This window comes from Nanorana parkeri, unplaced genomic scaffold (genome assembly GCF_000935625.1).
Source record: "Nanorana parkeri isolate BGI_ZX_2015 unplaced genomic scaffold, ASM93562v1 scaffold287, whole genome shotgun sequence".
NCBI classification, from domain to species: Eukaryota; Metazoa; Chordata; class Amphibia; order Anura; family Dicroglossidae; genus Nanorana; species Nanorana parkeri.
The window spans coordinates 377760-398297 of record NW_017306555.1 but is presented as its reverse complement, the minus strand read 5'-3'; the positions used below and the strand labels follow the sequence as shown (position 1 = coordinate 398297).

Below are 20538 nucleotides of genomic sequence, written 5' to 3'. Positions count from 1 at the left end.
GGTGACACCCAGCATGGTGGGCCCAGAGGTCTCCGGCTTTTTGGATAAGTACTCAATGGAAAATAAGTTACTTGCACATATAATCTTATGGGAAAATTGTTATTGAAGTGATTGTTCTCAAGGCAGTCTCCTTAAGGTCACTGCATATAACCAGGGGGAGAAAAATAAGTTTAACCTTCACCTACAAAGATACTTATTTTTTTTTTCCTGTAGCATGTCTGCAGTCTCTGTACATCTCCTGTAGCATGTCTGCAGTCTGACTATCTCTAGTAGAATGCCTGTAGCCTCAACAATCTCCAGTGGCATGTCTGCAGTCTCAGTCCATCTTCTTTGGCATGTCTGCAGTCTCTGTCCATCTTCTTTGGCATGTCTGCAGTCTCTGTCCATCTTCTTTGGCATGTCTACAGTCTCTGACCATCTCCTGTAGCATGCTGGTAGACACTAACGATCTCCTGTAGCATGTCTACAGTCTCTGACCATCTCCTGTAGCATGTCTGCAGTGTTTGACGATCTATTTTTGTAGATCTACAGTCTGACAGCTTAATGTAGCATGCAGTCTCTGAATATTACGTGTGGCCCCTGAGTGATGTCTGGGGACGCACTTGAGGCCCCCTATATCAAGTTAGCTGACCACCACTGCTGTAGATTGTGGATCCTGGGAGTATCTGATTGTCTTGGGGGTTCAGGTAGGATTGTTTTCCCTACTGGAGCAAATTGGACCTTGGTTTTTAAGGCGTTCTTGTCTTCCTCCAGATCAACTGCAGGCTTGGAGTTCTGAGACTGTAGGCTTTTAATCTATTTATTTTTTGTCTTTAGGTTTAACTAGACATTTTTTTTTCAGCCTTACTACGTGACTTGTAATTTTTCAGTTTGTTGATGTCTGATATCAACATATAAATTGAACAAAAATGTTTCCCCTCACCCTGTTAATCCTTACTGCCCCAAGGCTAGTAGGCGGTGGTATTCATTTGACACGCTCTATGGGTTTGGTAAGCCTTGTGCTGCCTGGTGCATGCAGGGTTAACTTGGGGCATTTGAAAAACATTCTGAATTGCTGGCAGTTCCTCCTGAGTGACTGACAGGGAGGGGAGGCTGCGAGTCTCCTCTCTCTACAATTATGGAAATCACTGGGAGCGAAGTATGTAAACGCAGCTTGTAATTGCCGCATGCTGACCTCGGCACGCTAAGTTTACTCGTCCTCTCCGGTGGTTTTGCGAGGACCGTCTCTATGGCAACAGTGCACATGGGTCCAGCGTTACGGGGTTAAGCGAGCCTTATAAAACCCTGTAATGTATTTTGGCTGTGAGCCTGTGCGGCAGAGGTGTTTGAGTGTGCATGAGGGACCTGTGTATCAGAGCGTGGCGGACTGTTGGGTCATCCTATCATTTCTATATATCGCTGCCGCACAATGGGCTATCATTTATCACATCATTTGAAAGGAGATATGTCTATGTTAAACAAGTAACCAGTCAGCGTCTTTTGATTTAATTTTCTATCTGACCCTAAATGTGGAAAGGAGCATCTGATCGGTTGTTGGTAGCTACATAGCGCCTTCAAACACAGTGAGGCCCTGTCTCAGAATTTTATAGAAACATGCCATTTTTTTCAAGCAGTATAATATTTATAACAACCAGAATTTTACACGGAAACCCAAACTAGAAAGGGAGTCTGAAGATAACACATCTTTGCTCAGATGCTAGGAGTGAGCAAAAGTATTTCCTGTGTATTCAGTGACAGCCGCGATCTGTTACGGCAGCCCGTCTATAAGGGGAGGGGGGTAGTGAGTGATTTAAAGGTCATGTGTACTGGCAGTTAACTGAATAGGAAATTATTTCAAGATCTGATGATACTTCTGCCACATTTTAGACAAATAAATATTCAGATGTCTGGTCTTCCTTAGCTACAAAGACTTAGCAGAGAAACATTGATATATAAAGAATTTTGCACAATTTTAAAGTAAACATGCGTTATTATTGGAACTTAAAGAGTTCCTAAGGCAAATGCTGAAGAACTTCACATTGCCAGCAAATTGTATGGCAAAAGTGTATCTTGGGGGGATGGGGGGATTTGGTAAAAGTTGTTCTTACTAAGAATTTAATGAATGGGGAATCTCCCTTGTTGTTGTATTCTGAATATATACGCAAGAGGAGCTATTCTCACTCCGGTGAGGAGGCTCCCATACAACAAAGAACCCCCATGCAAAGAGAAGTCCAGTAGATAGCTGTAAGGGTGTCACAACAATGGCTATAGAATCCAGAATACTATGAACATTGGTTACTTTTCCTGTCTTACAAGATGAACTGGGATTGACTTCCACTAAATTTCTAGCCTATTTCCAATTGCTTCACGCTGTGAGGGCTCAATTTGGTGGTACCTCCTTAATACTGTCCCAGTTACCGCTGGAAAAAACTTATTTGAAAGGAGGGCTCTACTAAGTTGATCTCCGCTTATCATACAGAACTCTGTAGCTTTAAATCCTCCCCGTTCAGTAAAGCTACACAAAAATGGCAACTGTTGATACCTCAGATTATTTTGCTGTAATTTGTTGACACCTATATGTCCTCTATGATCTCATCCTGAGAACCAGGTGAAGTTTTTCGATCAAGTGTATTACACCCCTATGGCTCTTCACAGGTTGGGTTTTAAGAGATGTGGTGAATCGACTTCTTCCACTCATTCTGGAATTGCATTATGAAGGATTTACCTCTGCATTCTTATAATAAACATCTTCTTAGGATCCTTTTCCTCTATGACAAAAGGCATTCAGGACGTCACCCTTGTCTCCTACTCTGAGTGGATTTAAGAGCCTGGTTGATTAAATCCTTCCAATTTATAAAGTGTGAACATAGAGGTAGGCCTGGCTCTCCTCTGCCCTTACGATCCCATCCACACTCTGACTCTGGGGTTTGTTTGGATTAGTGTGACCCCCCTCTTCCTCTGTGTTTACCTTATTTTTTCTTTGCAAATTTATGAAAAACAAACAAGATAAGACAACCAATGTGTTTCAGGGGCTCAAACACTCTCCCTTCATTCTGGTTTGCAAGTAAAGTCACTTCAGAAATGACTGGACTCAAAAGGGTTAAAAGTATTTTTCAATATAGTATCAAAAGTGTGCACCAGCAGGAAATACAGCATGATTGTCTGTAATCACTGTTCAACCAACAATGTTCTGTCCGACTCCTGATTTTTCAAAGGTTGTCGAGCCGGGTTGGCAGGATTTCGGCCGATTCACAACAATGTGTATGGCTAGCTTTAAGTCCCTACCCCACATGCATGAAGATACACATACTAGGACCATACAATTTACCTACCTGCATGTCTTTGGAGTGTGGGAGGAAACCCACCCAAGGACAGGGAGAATATGCAAACTTCATGCAAATAGTATCTTGGCGGGGATTCAAACCCTAGTATTGCAAGGCAGAAGTGGTAACCACTGAGCCACTGTTCTACCCCCCCCCTTCGGAATGGATGTTTGGGTATACAACGTACAATTGTGCTGTGTAATTTCTTGGCTTGCTGCTGTAGTTTTGGTATGGTATGAATAGTTAAGTTGATACATAGTATACATGTGTGTGTGTAAATGTATATTTGACTGCATGTGTGTGATTGCAGTTACATAGAGTTGCTTTGTAAGGTGTGTATGGTGGATTAGTGTTGACCCAATGCATGTGCATGCTACTGAATGTAGTGTGGTGTTTTGGGTTTGACAGGCAGGGAAATGGTTAAATTCTGCCTGATTTCCCACATTGCATCCTATATAAAAGCCGCCTCACGTCTGGCAGCCTCGTCTCCCCATGATTACAGCTAATTACATCGACCGGACACCTCCTCGCCCCCGCCATGCAGCTTTAATTGACCGTTATTCATCTGCAGGCTGTCCGGGTGGCAGAGCACTTGGCAGCCCAGCGACAGAGGCCTCGGCTAATTGTTGGGCCTGGGGGATTAGGCCAGGTGATTACACACTTCACGGTGTAATTACATAAGCATCGCTTGGCTGCTGCCCCGGCTCGGAGCCGAAGGTCACTTTCTGCGTTACCTGAGATTAATTGGAGCTGCCAGTAGAGTGCGAGGAGCTGGCGGAGCGCTGATACGATTAGCAGGACGTTTCAGCAGCGAGGAATCGATGGCCGCTCTTCCCAGACAGCACGAGCCGTGCAATTAGTTTAGTGCTGAGCGAAGGGAGAGGTGGGGGGAGGTGATAAGTGGGGGCTTAGAGCAGGAAAGGGGGGTGGGTGCCAACCGTAACCTTAAAGTAAAGACTGGCGTGGTGTAAACACAGGAATATTGGCATTCACGAGCCTGTTACGGCCGCTTTTCCTTCCGCTCTCCTCCATTATTGGCTACATTCCCGAGATTTGGGGATATTACAAAGACAGGCCAAGATTTCAATCTATCTAGGTCAGTTTTATCCCCCCACACACAGATTTTTTAGTACCACACTTCACGGTACACCTCAAATGGAAGTGCATTGTGATGATATATTAAATACCTGATAGTTTCCTGCATGAATGGAAGATAAATGTAAAAATACTGGGAAAAAGTATTGTAACAAGAGCCATCCTCCCTAAAACCTATACTGGTGTAGTCTCCAACCTATATTGCCATTCCATAAATTCTGCCCTAACTGGGACTGATATTGGGGCTTTTATTTGCATGAGCTGTGTGGACTCTGCATCAGTTACAAAGAACCAGTTACAGTTGAACTGGTTTGCCTTCTACTGCCTCAATATTGACAGACTAGAAAGGAAATGGGGGTAGTATAGTGATATGTTACTTTATGGCGGTCAATGCATAGCAAGGTATCTACATGTCAGATACATTAATTTTTAATTAAAAGGCCTAGGTGCCTTGAATTCCTGTGTCCTTTGACCAACACACATCCTGGGTTGAGAGCCTTGGCCCACATCCTAGGCCTTATTTTTGGCCAACCTTCACAGTATACTTCAGACTGCTTAATAAGGTTTGGTCAGTTGTTAAGTCCACCATAGCAGAAGTAAAGAGAGCACTTGGAAGGGTAACCATATCAGATGATAGTGGTAACTATAGAAACAATAAACAATGAGTAACTACGGTTGGAGAATAGCGTGGAGGACTCATAGTCATAGTGGTTAAAAATATGGCTAACGGAAGGATATCTACACACGTGTTATCATCAAGGAACCTACAAGAGAATGCAGCACAAAAGGAAAGCTGGTGCTTTTGGACTGTGTCCCCTCTAAGATTAGAGACATTCGTCTAAAGATGGAGTTGTAGGAGACCCATCCATCTGGCAGCTCAGTCATTAATTTTTTACAACCTTATTACTCTGCCAGTGTGGCAGCGCCACTGTTGTACATCTGGGCTCCTGCATCTGACTCACAGTTGTAATATTATACATTCCCAGATATTGCCAGAAGCTGCTATATGGACAGCGATTGGCTGCTCAGGTATCTGTAATGTCTCAACAGTCAGGGCATCACTATCCCTAATCTGAATTCATTAGGGACCTTCTTTTTCTACCTATGGAATGGGGGATGTATTATATTGTATTGTCACTCCTGGCATGCCCCTTCATTTGTGTGGATAGCCAGGAAACAAGAACCCGGGTGTATGATGTGGAAGTCTTATATTCACTGACAGTACTGCAAGAAACGGCTTCCATTAAACCCCTTCAGCGTTTTACTGACACAATTACCACAGTTATTACTTTGCAGTTATAATTGATATTGATGTTACCATCGTGCTTGATTATGAGAAGACAAATACTAGATTCCATTTACTGTTATAATGGCTGTCGGTACCGTCCTAATAGCTGGTAATGGTGTGAAAATCTAACTTTTCTGGCATTAGGACTATTCATTATGTATGAAGATATGACTAAGACTTTATGACATTTGCATTTAAAAGAAATATATTTTCATTCCTCTCCTCAGGGACATTTCTCACCCGCCTCCTCTGCTGTCACCTCAGAACGCCCCTCATATTGCCTTGGGACCACATTTAAGGCCACCATTTCTTGGGATGCCCTCTGCTTTGTGTCAGAGTCCAGGTATGTAAAAATGAGCCCAAATGAAAGGATGGTTATAGTTTGAAAGTGTTTTGCTATATCTGTTCAGTAGGTGCAAAGAAAAATTGCTGACCCTGCCACAAAGCTTGTGAGCTGATAACATCCTTTGCGCTCTGCTTGTGCTGCCCTCCTATTAAAGTGCATTGTTCCCAGGTCTCTCTGCAAACTACCTCCCACCTATGTTGTTGAGATGAAGTGACGAGGAGGTGTTCTGTAGTCCCAATATATTCCCTGTCCACAAATTTGCTCATCCATAAAGAGAGTACAGTATGTCAGCACTGTCACCTTTAAGACAGGAAGTGTGTTAGTGGCAGGATCAGCAGGTGAAATAACTCAGAAAAGAAATCTAATGCGGCTGCTACATCCTAAGAAAGCTGCAGTATATAAAATGTTTTGTTTTGGCTTCAGATACACTTTAAGAATAGCCTTAAAGAAGAACTCCAGGGTATGAAAACATAACCCTTGCAGTGGGGCTACCCCCACACTGCAAGGGTGAACTGCACATTTTTCTCTATGGTCTAAAATAAAGAACATATACTCCCCTGATCCTTGGGCGGTGACCACTCAACTCTCTCGCCCTCCTCTCCGGCGGTGATTTATTCCTCGGCATCTTCACGTCTAATGCACTGTGGTAGACGTTATGCCTCACGGGCCAGGCAGAATCTAGCATCGGATGGGTATATCTTTTTTTTATTTCAGACCCTAACCATTGCAGTGCAGGGTTGGCCCCACTTCAGGGGTAAATTTTTCCTATGCCCAGAGTTCTCCTTTAAGATGTTTGCCATGTATCACCAGGGTATGGATTTACAGTGTTATCTCTTTTTCAGTAGGTTATGGCTTCTTACAGCCAGCCCAGGCGGAAATGTTTGCACGACAACAGGAAATTCTGCGGAAACAGAACCTGGCCAGGTGACTGTCCATTTTTCTCTCACATTCTTTAAATAATATACCACATATTCCATAGAAACAGCAATCAGCAGCCCTCCAGCTGTACACACAGACACTTGAACACTGCAATTTCAGAAAGCATAAATGGTCTGTTACACATTCATGGCACAAATTTATCACCAAGCGGTCCAGGGAAGTGAGGTTGTTCTGTTGTACCATGAAATGTATAGTCTGAAAAACCAAATGTACAGCTACAAAATACAGATTGTGTGCGCTCTGATAACCATGTACAGCTCTTCCCGTTAATTCCATGAAACTTGGCAAGATAACGCACTGCATTTATGAGTAATAATCAGATCAGGAAATTCACTGGTTTTACTAAGTTTGCACAATCCTGGAGCAGTTCTAAGAAATAGGGCTCATAGATTGCATTATTTGCTGCAGAATACATCCATAATATAGTGTTCAGGTGAAGATGTGGCTGGTTCACTTAGCAATTGATGAGCAGAACAGCTAAGCATTGATTATATATACATATAAATGAACCACATAATGTAACCCCAATTAAGTATCGTAATGTAAATCCTTTCTGTGAATGGGTCATCATGCCTCAAACTGTCATACCCAGGTGGAAGAGTAGAAAAAAATTGAGTTGTCTGTAGTTATGCCTCAGCAGAAACACAATAGAGGAAATGAAGACACTCAGCCACCATTTAGAGCCTTACATCCTGTGGTGCGTCAGTCATGATGATGCTGTAGTGGACTATGACTCCTTATAAGTGTTTATGGCAGGCTCAAACAAATAATTCTGAGTATTTGGGTTCAGGCGCTCAGCTAATTTGAACATTGGCAGCTTTCTCCATTTCAAATAAGGCTGTCAATAGGGTATACAAATAAAACAAAAGAGCTGTTTTTGTAGTCTGGAGTTTTACTTTAAAATATGAACCAACTTGCTGTTCATTAACTTTCTTCTTCTTCTTTGTTAAGACTTGAAATGTCTGCTGAGATTATACGCCAGAAGGAGCTGGAGAACCTACACAGACAGAGACTGTTGGCTGGTGATCCAATGACTCTTCACCCCGGTTTACCCCCTGACCACCCTGCTCTACGTAACATGCATGAGCTCCCAGAGGGCCACCCTTTAAGAGAGGAACTGTCCAGAAGGAATGCCATGCTTGTTCTAAGACACAATAACACCCCTCTGCTCTCCCTAAACCACCAGGGAGTACCAAGCGTGCCTCCTCCCAAGGAATCCCAGAGTGCGAGAAGGGCAAGTCGAAAGTCGGCGCATCACCGGATGGAAGCCCATGGAAACCACGGAGAAGCAAAGGAACTCTTGGATCAGCGTATACGAGAGGGAGTATCAGAAGGCAATGATGAGGAGATGAAAGATTCAGAGAGTGAGGCAGAGGAGAAGACAGACAGGTTAAGAGTAGAGCGAGGTGCCTCCTCCTCAGCTCATGAACTTCAAGAGGGTAAAGACACCCTCAAAGGAGGAGATTCTGTAAAAGAGTCCAGTGATACTCACACTCACCAAAGCCTCTCCTGCGGAACTTCAGAGTCACCCACTCATGTTTTAGGACCAGGAATCAGTAAAGGAGATGGAAAATATTTGTCCATAAACTCAGTGCCTCCACCTCAGCCATTTCCTTTTGGATTCCCCTATGCTGTCAACCCTTATTTCCACACAGGTAGGTACAGTGTCCATTTTCTTTATAGCAGATTTCTTGCCAAACCTTTGTTTATTTTTTGGGAGCCTGTGTCAGGATTGTATTGCTGTGTGTTGGATTGGGAAGATTTCCCCTTACTTCCTGTCCTTGACACTGGTATCACATTGGACAAGAAGACAAATCTCTCCAACAGGGGTCCAGACATAAATAAAATCCTGACTCCGATTCTAACCCTCCGTTATACATTTCTATAGAGAAATGTCAGGTAAAGCACAGTTTAATTTCATTGATTTGAAGTCGGCCTGTTCCTGATTTTTATTAATAACATAAGACACAAAGCGTGCCATGATCCTTGGGATCCCTGGTGTTATGTCTCTGACAGCCATGTAACTGTGCTGGCCCAACTGTTTGCACACATTTGCTTGCAAATATCACTTACCTGTGACCAATGATCTCCAGTCTTTATTCCCACTGGGTCTTATGTATGAAAGCATCTAAATGACGAACTGAGGCAAATGCTAAGACGTGACAAAATCTCACCTTTCGTTGTCAGCATGCCTTGTATATGTTTCATACATTTCATACATTTCCTAGTAAGAATATATGTATTTTACAATGGAATTCTCTTAATAATGACATTTCCAGCGATGGGTGAAGAGTTCTATAAGCAGTACACAATGGCTTCCAGTCTTGTGATGAATTGATTACCAAGGAAGCCGATATCTTGGCAAATACTTGCCACATCCAATGACAAAGTTTTTACCAAGGGATTTTGTCATGAACTGGAACTCCAGGTAAATCGCTGAATACACATTTTAAATACACATACAGTATGGTCACTGTTTTACCTGCCAAAGGATTTGTAATTCGTCAGTCTAGTGACTTCCACACCTCTGCCACACTGTACAGCCAGGCGGGTGACACACTTGGCTAAGCAGAACTGCTTTCTATGCCACCTCCAGCCTGCTCACTGGACAGCGAATTGGCATCATTGCCTCTGTACAATAACCGGATGGGTGATTCCAGAAGCAGTGCAGATGAACCAGGAAATAGAGTGACCTTGCCAGTTGTGCATTGTGGCAGAAATATGTGAATTACAGGACTGGCTGAACAGAACTGCAAGTCCTCTGACAGGTAAATATGTAATCCAAATGTGTATTTTGCAGTCTGCCAGAGATCCATGTTAAAGTGCCCTTATGCAGGGGATAGGACTTTTTGGGGCATAGTTGAGGATAATCTCTGGTTTGTGAATGGGACGCAAGCTGACTGGCTGCTGTTGGGGTTCCTGCACCCCCTGCCACATCAGTCAAGCCAAGCTTTGTACCCCCCCTTCCCATTGCACACTAATAAGGCAGCGTCGGGACTGTCCGCAGCATGTGCATTGAGGAACAGGATTGCTTGTGTGACCCAGGCATTCCTGTTTATGGCTGAAGCTAGGCCAAATGAGATTGTGAGATGACCAGATTGTGATTACACATCCAGCTGTTCTCTGATGTCCATGGCAAGCTTTACTTGGTCTACAGTCCATCATAAGATGTGCGGCCAGATAGTAAGTGCTCTGAATGTTTCCTGAATTCTTAGCATTGCCAGGGAGACGGAAACAATTGCCTGTGTAAAGTAATGCACACCTCGTGGAGAGGCGCGTTCTGTGCGGACACGTTTATAGCAGAACTCTTTCAATTTATATATGTCTATATCAAGAACTCCCACACACATACAAGGGAGAATGCCATGTGAACCATTATTTGCCATATTACGCGGGTATGGGTTGAGGAGCAAATGCCTTTAGGCATTGACAGGTTGCCTTTTTTTGGCGTGTGGGGACCCCATCTCCCACCTGCCCTCCGCCTCTCCCCCCTACTTCTCCTGTCCAGGCTAACGCTGCCTGTAATTGAGTGAGACAGCTGCACCGGGACTGGATTTAGCAATATTGATTTTGCAATACATTAGGAGAATGGAATTCCTATCACTGTTCCAAAGGCTTCCTGTTAAAGCAACACCTCCCCCTGGCTAGCCCTCATCAACCCCGGCGCCCTGGCTTCTGCATCTCTCATTAAAGTCGAAGCCCCTTAAAACTGCTTGGGAAGAGCAGCGCAGGAAGCGTTCCCGGAGATCGGCCTTTCTCCGCATACACTCACACAGAGTCTGCTGCCTGATAAGCTTGGATAATATTCCCTGGAAACATCACACTCCACGTAGGCAGAAAAATCTGCGAGTCAAACAACTTAAAAGCGTTCCTTCATAGACTACGTGGAACACGCCATCACATTCCTCCTGTGGTCTATGGGGTTTCATCCATCAAATCAATACTGGGAGTTATCAGATGAATAATAGATCTGATCACTGGGCAAAATGATTTACAGCTAATCTATAGCCTGAGGACATCTGTGCAAATGGAAACATTCATAGATGAATACAGGGAAGCAGATTTCCTTTGCGACTCCTCTCTTCCTGCCATATCCTCCAACTGAAACAGTGTCGTAAATTTCTGAACTATGGCTGCAGTTTGCCTATAGAGCTGAACTCCAGGAAAATCAATAAATACAAAGATGAAATACATTCATGGGAGCCGTTTTACCTGCAAGGAGGGTTCGTATGTTTGTCCATCCAGTCCTGTGATTTACAGCTTTGCTACACAGCACAGTCCTCTCTGGAGTCTTGTTCCTCCACCAGCCTGTGACTGGACAGTGAAAGGAGAAGCAGCACAATAATGAGCTCATCTCCCGTCACTGTGCTCTATACTCCTATTAGAATGTTCGTTGTTAACACATGAGCACTGCATCCTCTCCCAGTCTGTGCTCTGTGGTGCAGGAGATTACAAGAGGCTCATACCCGGTTAAATTTAGGTATTTGGACTTCCTGCATTAAAAATACATGTAATAATACTAATCTATTACAAAATACAAAGCTGCATTATATGTGACTGGAGTTGTAAGCACTGATTAGTAGACCTTAATCCCTGTGCCTCCACCGCATTTGACTAATGTAACTGTCCCTTCGGATATCATTGGTGATGTCGGGTATATAAAACATAGGTTGTTACTGCATATAATGTGCGTTCTAGGTCATCTGATTTCTGGGCTCCGCCCTCATAGTGCAGGACGGTATACATTTGCAGGAAGCATAGCAACCAAAACAGCAAATATTCTGATCTGTGCAGATAAGATAATAAAAAAGATTCTGGCCGTCAGCTATGCAAATATTTGCTGCCTGTATATATAATGTATATGCATACCAGTTCTATGTATATACAGCGGCAGCAGGGTGGAACGTCTGCTTGTACCTGGAGCTGTCTGATTTGCAGTCTTGTTATTCAGTGCCGGGAATCATTATTTATGTAACACACCAGAATATTAGCTGTCACCTCTCTTTAATGAGATCCTGCAGATAGACAATGAAGACTTGGCCCTGTAAACTCTCCCAATTCCTATATATAGTATGAAATGGTTACAGGGGATTTGCTAGGTGGTGGTGGTGGCCGCTGCCAGTGCAGTCATGAGTTTAGAGACCCTGGGAGCCATATAAAGTCAGGAATAGGGCATCCAGTGCAGCTGTGCATCCTGTCACTGTGCTGTAAAACTGTGCTGACCTCTATACGGCTGTGAGCTAAAGGAGGAGGGGGGAATGTTTATCAGTGCCAGCCCTGGCCCCCATCCTGTCTGCCTCTCTGTGACCGACCTTGTCTTCCCTCTAGTTTATGAGACACGGGACTGCCAGCAAATCTCCCCATACACCCCAGGGACAGCTCAGGAAGCTAAAATCCTTCTATCGATCCCCAGCCCTGAGTACAATTAACGCAACCTGGCATGAGGCGCTCCCGCCACAGCCCCTCCCGCCTTCTCTGTCAGAGGAGGGGGGTTACGCTTATAGTCTGGGTCCACAATGCATTTGGCATATAGACCCAGGGCTGCTCTTAATTCATTACACATCCAGAATAGATCTTGCGTCACCCAGTGACAGGCTTTAATCGTACGTGACATTAATTACAGGTAGGATCGTTAGTCTCTTCCCAGAGCCCGGTCTCTGGGTAGCTGACAACTTTGGCTCTTCTGTCTCCTCGTTGCTAGACATTGTGGCAACTTTTGTCCTCCAGGAACCTGAGGAAACGGCTAATTGGGAAGCCATTCCCAGCTCCAGCCACCCAGCGTCTGTGAGAGATGAGGGCCTTGAAAAGCTGGCGGCAGGCTCTGACCTCAGGCTGTGCACAGAATAATTGAGATGAATTCATTCCCATCCATTGAAAGCGCTCTGACCTCTCGCTGTCCCACCTTACCCATCACATACAACACAAATATCCTTCATCTACCAGGGGCCTTCTGGTCTCGTACTACAGATTTGCTCTCTCTTCTTATTCTCTGTTAGGAGAATTCTACCAACAAAGCATTGTGGGAGAGCAGAGTCTGTACCCTGCATGGTGTTGACAGGTCATTAAAGATGGATGTTAGGCTACAGAATATGTTCATCTTGCTGCTGCCTTGTTTTCTTCGTGGGATTTTAATGATTAATGTCTCTTTCCCTTTCTCTCCCCTTCTTCCCCCACCTCTGCTTTCCCTCACACAACCTTCTCGACTTCTTTTTCACCTTGTCTTCCTACCCCCCTCACTCATTTTCATGTATCTGCTCATCTTCTACCCCATCCTATGTCAGGTGCCATGGGGGGACTCTTCCTGGATGGGGAGGACAGTGTGGTGCTGGAAGACCTCAGCAAATGGACAGTGGAGGATGTCTGCAGCTTTGTGGGCAGTCTGTCTGGCTGTGCAGAATACACACAGGTAATGGGTCTGGCCACTGTTAAGTACCCAACTCTATGTTCCTAGTTATGTCACTAGTTCAGTTGTTAGGAGGCAAGTCATCAACCCAAAACTGAATTTCCAGTTTGAGTCTAATCCAAGTTGTCAAGCAGGGACAAGTGACACAATTATGTAGTCTGTCAAGGGGTCTCCGTCCCAATATGTAGTCTGTCAAGGGGTCCCTGTCCCTATAGGTAGTCTGTCAAGGGGTCCCTGTCCCTATAGGTAGTCTGGCAGGGGCTTGCACCCACTAGACTAGACAAATCTAGTTTGAGTGTACTTGACTTAGTTATTTCCATTTCACCATCACCTCCCGCATATTTTTTTCTTTCATACCCTTGCTATAACTGATGTCTTATCTATTGTGCCATTGTATTCACATTAGAGAAGGTCTCTGGAACTGGAAGCTTTATTTCTCGTTAGAGGATGTCCTCTATCCGTCCCTTGTTTCTGGTCTCCAGTCTGAGACAGGAGGTTGGAGTCAGCCGTTTTTTCCCCCCCCTTTCCCCTGTGCTAATCCCCTCATGACATGCTTCATTAAAACCACCTGCACTGTCACACTCCCCCCTCCCTGCAGCTGGGCCGGAGAGTAGTGGCGGCGCAGGCTAGAAGTCAGCGCCAGAGAGGAAGGAGAGGGGGGACCGGGACAGCGGGAGAGGTTATGGGGAGGGTGAGTGAGACAGAGGGCTATTCTGTGAGCACAGAAGACTCAGAATGAATGAGATAAACAAGTGGGAGGGAGACTGGTGCATAGTACTTTGTTTTAAGAATTTCATGCCAGGAAAATCTAGAGTATTCTAACACCTTGAAGGCACTGCTGGCTTTAAAGAGGAAGTAAACCTAATAAAATATTAAAAACTGCTAGAAATGAGTTTTTTGGCAGAATAGATACGCCAAGTCTCTTCTGCCAAAAAACAGCTGCTTCTAACTTCTAGCAGTTTTTATCTCTCGAGTACACTGTACAGGGCATGTGCCGTACAATGTAGTACCCCAGGTCCTTCCCAGAAACTGCAGTGTGCCGGGAATTGAGTCAGGTGCTGAGGACGATGCAACTCCTGTATGCTTCCGCAGGAGTTACAGCATCCCAGGCAGCCCAATCTTCGGACAGGACAACGGGGGACCAGAAAAAATAGAGAAGAATATGGCGGCAGCAGCTGACAGAGTAGACTGATCAGCGCTGGAGGAGAGTACACTCGTCAGGTAAGTGTGCCATAAGGTGCAAGCATGCTCTGCATACTCGCATATTATGACAGGAGCCCATCCACCACAGCGGACTTTACTTCCACTTTGAATAGGAAAGTGAATTCCTGCTCTACATCTGTATAGGAACTCGTTTGGGTCCCACTTCCAAAATTTCCCTCATAAGCAACTGTTGACCCTCAGCCTGCAGACATGTGATTAAAAGATTCTTTAACACTATATACAGCATGTAACACGTGGAAATTGCATATACTGGCAGCGGTCATCATACAGTATGACTTTATTCCTCAGATCTATACCAGGCACTGTGAGGCCATGGTAAGAGGAAAAGTGAATCGCACTTGAGTACCGCTGGGCAACAACCGATGCCGTCAGCATTAGAACAAGACAAAGTGACAAAAGTGCAGAACCCCAAACTAATCATATTTTAGCTAAGTTTAGACCCTGGAATGGTGATTGGTGGCTGGATACTGTGCTTTACTGTTATGTATTAGATGCAGTGCAGTCTGTGAAGTGTTCATGTTAGTTTTGTAGAGTTGGTTGGTCTTGGAGTTGCGGTAACATCCTGTTCTCTGTGCAGGTATTTCGGGAGCACTGTATAGATGGGGAAACTCTGCCACTACTGACTGAAGAGCACTTACTGAATAACATGGGCCTGAAGCTTGGGCCAGCACTAAAAATAAGAGCACAGGTATACCCTATGCACCTTGCTTCTATGTATGAAATTCAATGCTAATTTTTTCCATCTGTAGCAATGCTTACCTATAATCTTTGTACCTTACCTTTTCCATTATTGCTTTGCTGCCAGTGTTTATGAATAAGGTGCTAAATTACAGTCCCGCTATAGATATCTGTGGCCTGTAGGGATAGCACAGCAATAATGAAACGGTAATTCTGCCTCTTCTGGTGCCACCGCAACTTAGAGTGTGCCCTGTATTTAGAGTGACATTGGCACCCCTCTACCTTTCCCTATGCTTGTAGCGGCTGACAGCAGAGTAGTACCTTTCTGTGTGCGCCATGGAGTACATCTCCTTCCTATGTCATTGGAATATTATGTCTTTACCAACTGAATCCTCTGCTGTAATCCCTATTCCTAGCTGCATCTTTTATCAAATAGGCACAGCCAGAGCACGTTTTGATTTTTAGCAAATAGATAGAGCCATTAATAGATAGAGCCATTATGGTCCCCCAGTGCAGCCAGCAAAGTCACTGTTCAGTTCACTGTAACATTAGCCTGCTGTGTATTGGTGAAAGGTACACATTCAATATGTGAACTGCATCACTGCAATGAAATGACCATATGCGGTATGCTTTTGTGAATTGATCTTTGTGAGTCACGGACTCAGAACTAGTATGCTGCATGTTCATTTAGAATAGTCTGCATAGTTCTTCCAGCTCTGAATCCTTTAGGTTAGCATGTCAGCTGGGCAAGTAGCATTTTCAGATAGAGGTCAGCAGTATATATTTCTCTAAGCAGACATAGTGCTGTGTCTCTACAAATGTTTTTCAATCTTGTGTTTGCAAAAACGAGACATCAGATCTCACCCGGGATGGTAGCAGGCCCATCCGCTGTGAATGTACTGGGATTTCTCGGACTCACACAAATACACGTATCACACCCTAACACAATATAATAGGATTGTGCTATGGCCTGCAGGTCTTATAATAAAGTGGTAACTGCAGTTTATGGCTTTCCCTCCAGCCCCGGCTGTTTATGGCGGGTGTAATAAAAAGGTTCTTTGGCCAATTGTTCCCCGTGGATCAATTCGTTAGAAATGTGCCGTGGTTTAGTAAGGCAGGGAGGGGTCTGACTTGCAGGTTGCTCTCCGAGGCCGTATTATTGAATTTTGGGTAGTGATGGGGTGACTGGGGACACAATAAACGCATGTTGTGCCTGTCCCACAAACCCACTCCGAGGCGGAACTCCTGCAGTTGTGGGAAATAACCTGCAACACCAACAGATCTATCCTAAGCAAGATTTGGGGGGATTACCATCTATTATTATAGCAAGAATGGGGGGGGGGATAAATACTAAAATGCTGTGTGAAGAAATATTTCTCTTTACTGAATTTACAAGTCTACCACAAAGCCACAATGGCGTTAAATTACGAAAGGCAAACAGGCTGTTCCCTAGTGCTGCTGACTTCCATCATCCAATCATGTGCAAGCAACAATACTGTTTATTGCAAAGGGAAGTGCCTAATCTGCCTTTAGTAAATCAACCCCATTGTGTCCTGAAAACAGAAGTGTGAGAGTCTACAATAGAACTCTCCGCAATCTTTATAATTAGACATGTTTAACAAATCCCTATCCGATATCAGGAAGACTATGAAGACCAATCTGCTCAATGCTTGTCCTAAGGCAGCTTAGATTGGGTGCAATTCAAAAACCATTCTCTATAGATGTTACGTAAACTAGGGAATCGTCTCGTACAGCTATCTTATACAGTGCTTTTAATTCATTCCTTCCCCTTTTCCACATAGTGTAGTATTTGATTTATGTATTCGGCAAGCGGGGAAAACCCATCGGTTTATTTTTTGCTGTGTCCTGCTGGGGGATATGTCCCTTTACTTCCTGTCCCGGAGGCACAAGAGGAAGAGAGTTGAAATCTCTTCAAAGTGAAGGCAATTGATCTTGTAGTTGTCACTGAAGCAGGTGTCCCTAGTAGATGTCTTGCTCTATTGACAGCTGTAAAATGTTGTATTTGCCGTCACAATGGTCACCAGGATAAACAGAGGGTAAGTCTGCCCAGCCAGGACACTGAAGAACAACAGTCATTTGGTGCTTTACATACATATTCACCCACTGGTGTCACAATCACTTGTGTCTGCAATCATTGCTGAGTCTTTTGTGGTAAATGTCTACTGGCGGTGCATACCCGGATACTACAGCTTTTGTCCATTATTCTATCTTCCCTGGTTTAGATGGGATGATTTTGAACAGCAGTTTGGACAGATGCTCCATTGAGAACCACCTTACTGTAGATAGAGGTGGTTGTCCTACTGGAAGATGACCTTCCACCTCTGTCTCCCATCTGTCTTGCAGACTGAAATTAGTTCTACTCTAGGTCTCCCCTTTTCATCTTGCCCTCAGTCCCGCCTGGGTTTTAGGGATGAAAAACATCTCCACCATATGATGTTGCCACCAGCAGGTTTCACTAATGGGGATGGTGTTACCAAGATGACAATCAGTACTGGGCTTTCTGATATGCACTGTAGTATGTGCCAAGTCCAAAAAGTTAGGTTTTGGTCTCTACAAACCTTTTCCATGTGTTGCGTACATGGCTTCTGGCAAATGGTTTTCTTGTATAAAGCTCAACATTGGAGAGCATCCCATGCATGGTTTCTCCCATCTAGGCCGTGGCTCTCTGCAGTTCTTTCAGAGTCACCATTGGTGATTTGGCTTCTTTTCTAACACATACCGTCCTCACCAAATCACCAAGTTTTGGTGGATGGCCTTCCCTAGGAATTTATGATTGTGCCACATTATTTTATATTTTTAATAGATTTAAAGGTGATGCAGAGAATTTCCAGAGTTTGTGACTTTTTTTTTTTCAAACAGCTTAATACTGATTGGTGCATAACTAGTATATTCCAATAGCTTCTAGGTATTTCAGATACTGTCTGTGTGGTTTTCCTTTATAACAAATTCAGGGGTCCTCTATTTATTTCTTATGATCATGGGACACAGGTAAACACCATTTATGTAATTATGCAAGTCTGGAGAGTATTTGATTGCACCAGTGCCTTTACAACAAAGGGGGTTAATAATATTGCACCATCAAGACATGTCAGATGTTTGTATATCATTTGGAAAACGTTTTTTCTATTTTGACATCATGGAGATTTGTTGTATATCCGTGGCACAAGTCCCCATTGAACCCATTTTATTTTCAGATTTTAAAATGACAAAAATGTGAAAAGCCTGGCCGGTGAATATTTATGCAAAGCACTGTAAATCCCTCTACTGGGGTTTTTACTGTATGTGGGACCTGTTCTCCCTGGTCGTGACTGCCAGGTAAATGTAAACAGTGAGACACAGGATCCCATAGGAGTGGGGACTACGTTGCACTATAGCGGAAGCTATAGCTCTGCACAGAATATCAAGGCCTACGTGTGTACATTAAACATACTCATTCCCATCTTGTTCTCTTTTTAGGTTGCCAAGAGACTTGGACGTGTCCTTTATATGGCCAGTTTTCCTGTGGCATTCCCTCTCCAGCACCCCAGCCTGCGAGCAGCAGACAGAGAGCTAGGAAGCAGTGAGATTAGACCTCCATCTACCGGCAGCGCTGGATCTCCCTTCCCCATCGCCCTCCTTCCTCCCAGCCGCATTTCACCGAAACATGAGAACGGCAGTGCAACGTACTTAAACGAACCTGCTAAATCCCTTTCTTAACTGTGCCCCTGCCATATAGCTGGATACCTAAACTGCTGCGTTGCTGAAGCCAGAGCTTTGAACAGGAAGGGATACTTCGCTTCTGGATGGCTGCTGTCCCTTCAGCTGCTTGAGAGACTAAACTGACTGATAGGGTGTGAAAAAATATTATAAAGCAAAAGTCTGGAGAACCTTTGGAGGCACATCCTCCACGGGCAAGACAGATAGATAAATATATGTATGTATATATTTTTATTTCCATTGTAAAGAGATCAAAGAGAAACTGGTGGAAGGACACAAATATTCCGGCAATACCTGGAAAATACGCAGGACGTTACAGGAGATCAGCATGAGGAAACGAGGGAGTGGAAACCAGTCAGGCATACTTGTACAAAGCCATGTCCAGCCTACGGTGCAGGCTTCCTGTTGCCACAGGCCACATTTAAACAGCCAAACATGCGGGATAATAACAGAAGCAGATGCTTTATGGGAGAACGTTTAAGGCAACAGTCTGATTTTCATGTGAAGTTTAGAACGTGTGGGTAGTTATTGTGTGTTGCCCTCTCCCTTCTTTCCTATGCTGTCTATGCATCTCCGGCAACTCACTACTGTACCAAAGAAATACCGCGCTGCCAGGCGGCGGTACATTGCTGGAACTGGGTTCTCTTTTAGTCTGTTCTGCTTCAAGGGACTCATTACGCCATGTTTTCATCCCTTACGATTCCGACAAGCTAAACAAATTGTTCCACACACTGTCTGCCTTGGTTTTTTTCCTCACACGGGTGGCGGGGACAGGGGGCATAAGACCTACGATTCTGCTTTGGACAATCTATAAACACAGCCCTGGTGTAGAGGTTTCAGTTGGTACAACATGGCAAACAAATGGAGCCTGTGCTGGTGCAAATGGACAAAAAGCCTCTTCACCCCCTGAGACTGTATCATTGGTACCCCCGTCATACAGACCGGTACGTTACGCCATTGTGAACATTTTCATTTCTTAAGGGTTTCTGTTTTGATTACATGTTTCACGTCATGTTCATTCATGGAATATGTTCATTTTTGTTTTCCAACAACAAATGAAAACTAGATCAGCGGTACAATTAGCATTTCTTTTTTTGTTACTGAAAAAAAATCCAGACCTTAACAGATCACCCGAGAGAGCTGCATAGCAGCAAGTTCAAATAAAAAGAAAAAATATACAAGCAATGTGTGTGGTGTCTCAGAAAATGTCAATGTGTGGGAGGTGTTGCTGCTTTCTCAACTAGACTTCCTTCAGAAGTTCCTGGGGGCTCCTTGAGCAATATATAGTTTTCATCTCTCAGTAACCAGTGGCATCAATGACTTTTGTATGGAGGGTAGTCTTATCACGGATCAACAGCAGAAAGGACTTCCTCACTAACTGACTACTAATATAAAGGGGTCCTTCTTCCACTGAGCGCCAATCGAAGTGGCCACTCCACTGAGCGCCAATCGAAGGGGCCACTCCACTGAGCGCCAATCGAAGGGGCCACTCCACTGAGCGCCAATCGAAGGGGCCACTACACTGAGCGCCAATAGAAGGGACCAC

General features: G+C 44.3%; 1 protein-coding gene across 6 annotated transcripts in view; it reads left to right on the top strand.

Annotated features, from left to right (window-relative positions):
- SAMD11 (sterile alpha motif domain containing 11) overlaps positions 1–20196 on the top strand; it is a 162812-nt gene extending 142616 nt beyond the window's left edge. For 2 of the 6 annotated variants that reach the window (XM_018557512.1, XM_018557511.1), the window contains exons 9-14: positions 5913–6028; positions 6877–6955; positions 7922–8625; positions 13252–13376; positions 15175–15285; positions 18753–20195. In XM_018557512.1, the coding sequence (XP_018413014.1) occupies positions 5913–6028; positions 6877–6955; positions 7922–8625; positions 13252–13376; positions 15175–15285; positions 18753–18992 (1375 nt within the window). In that variant the 3' untranslated portion in view covers positions 18993–20195. Of the gene's footprint in view, positions 1–5912; positions 6029–6876; positions 6956–7921; positions 8630–13251; positions 13377–15174; positions 15286–18752 lie in introns of all 6 variants that reach the window. The other 4 variants (XR_001941295.1, XM_018557513.1, XM_018557514.1 and 1 more) reach the window with 4 other exon arrangements.
- Positions 20197–20538: the final 342 nt, after the last annotated feature.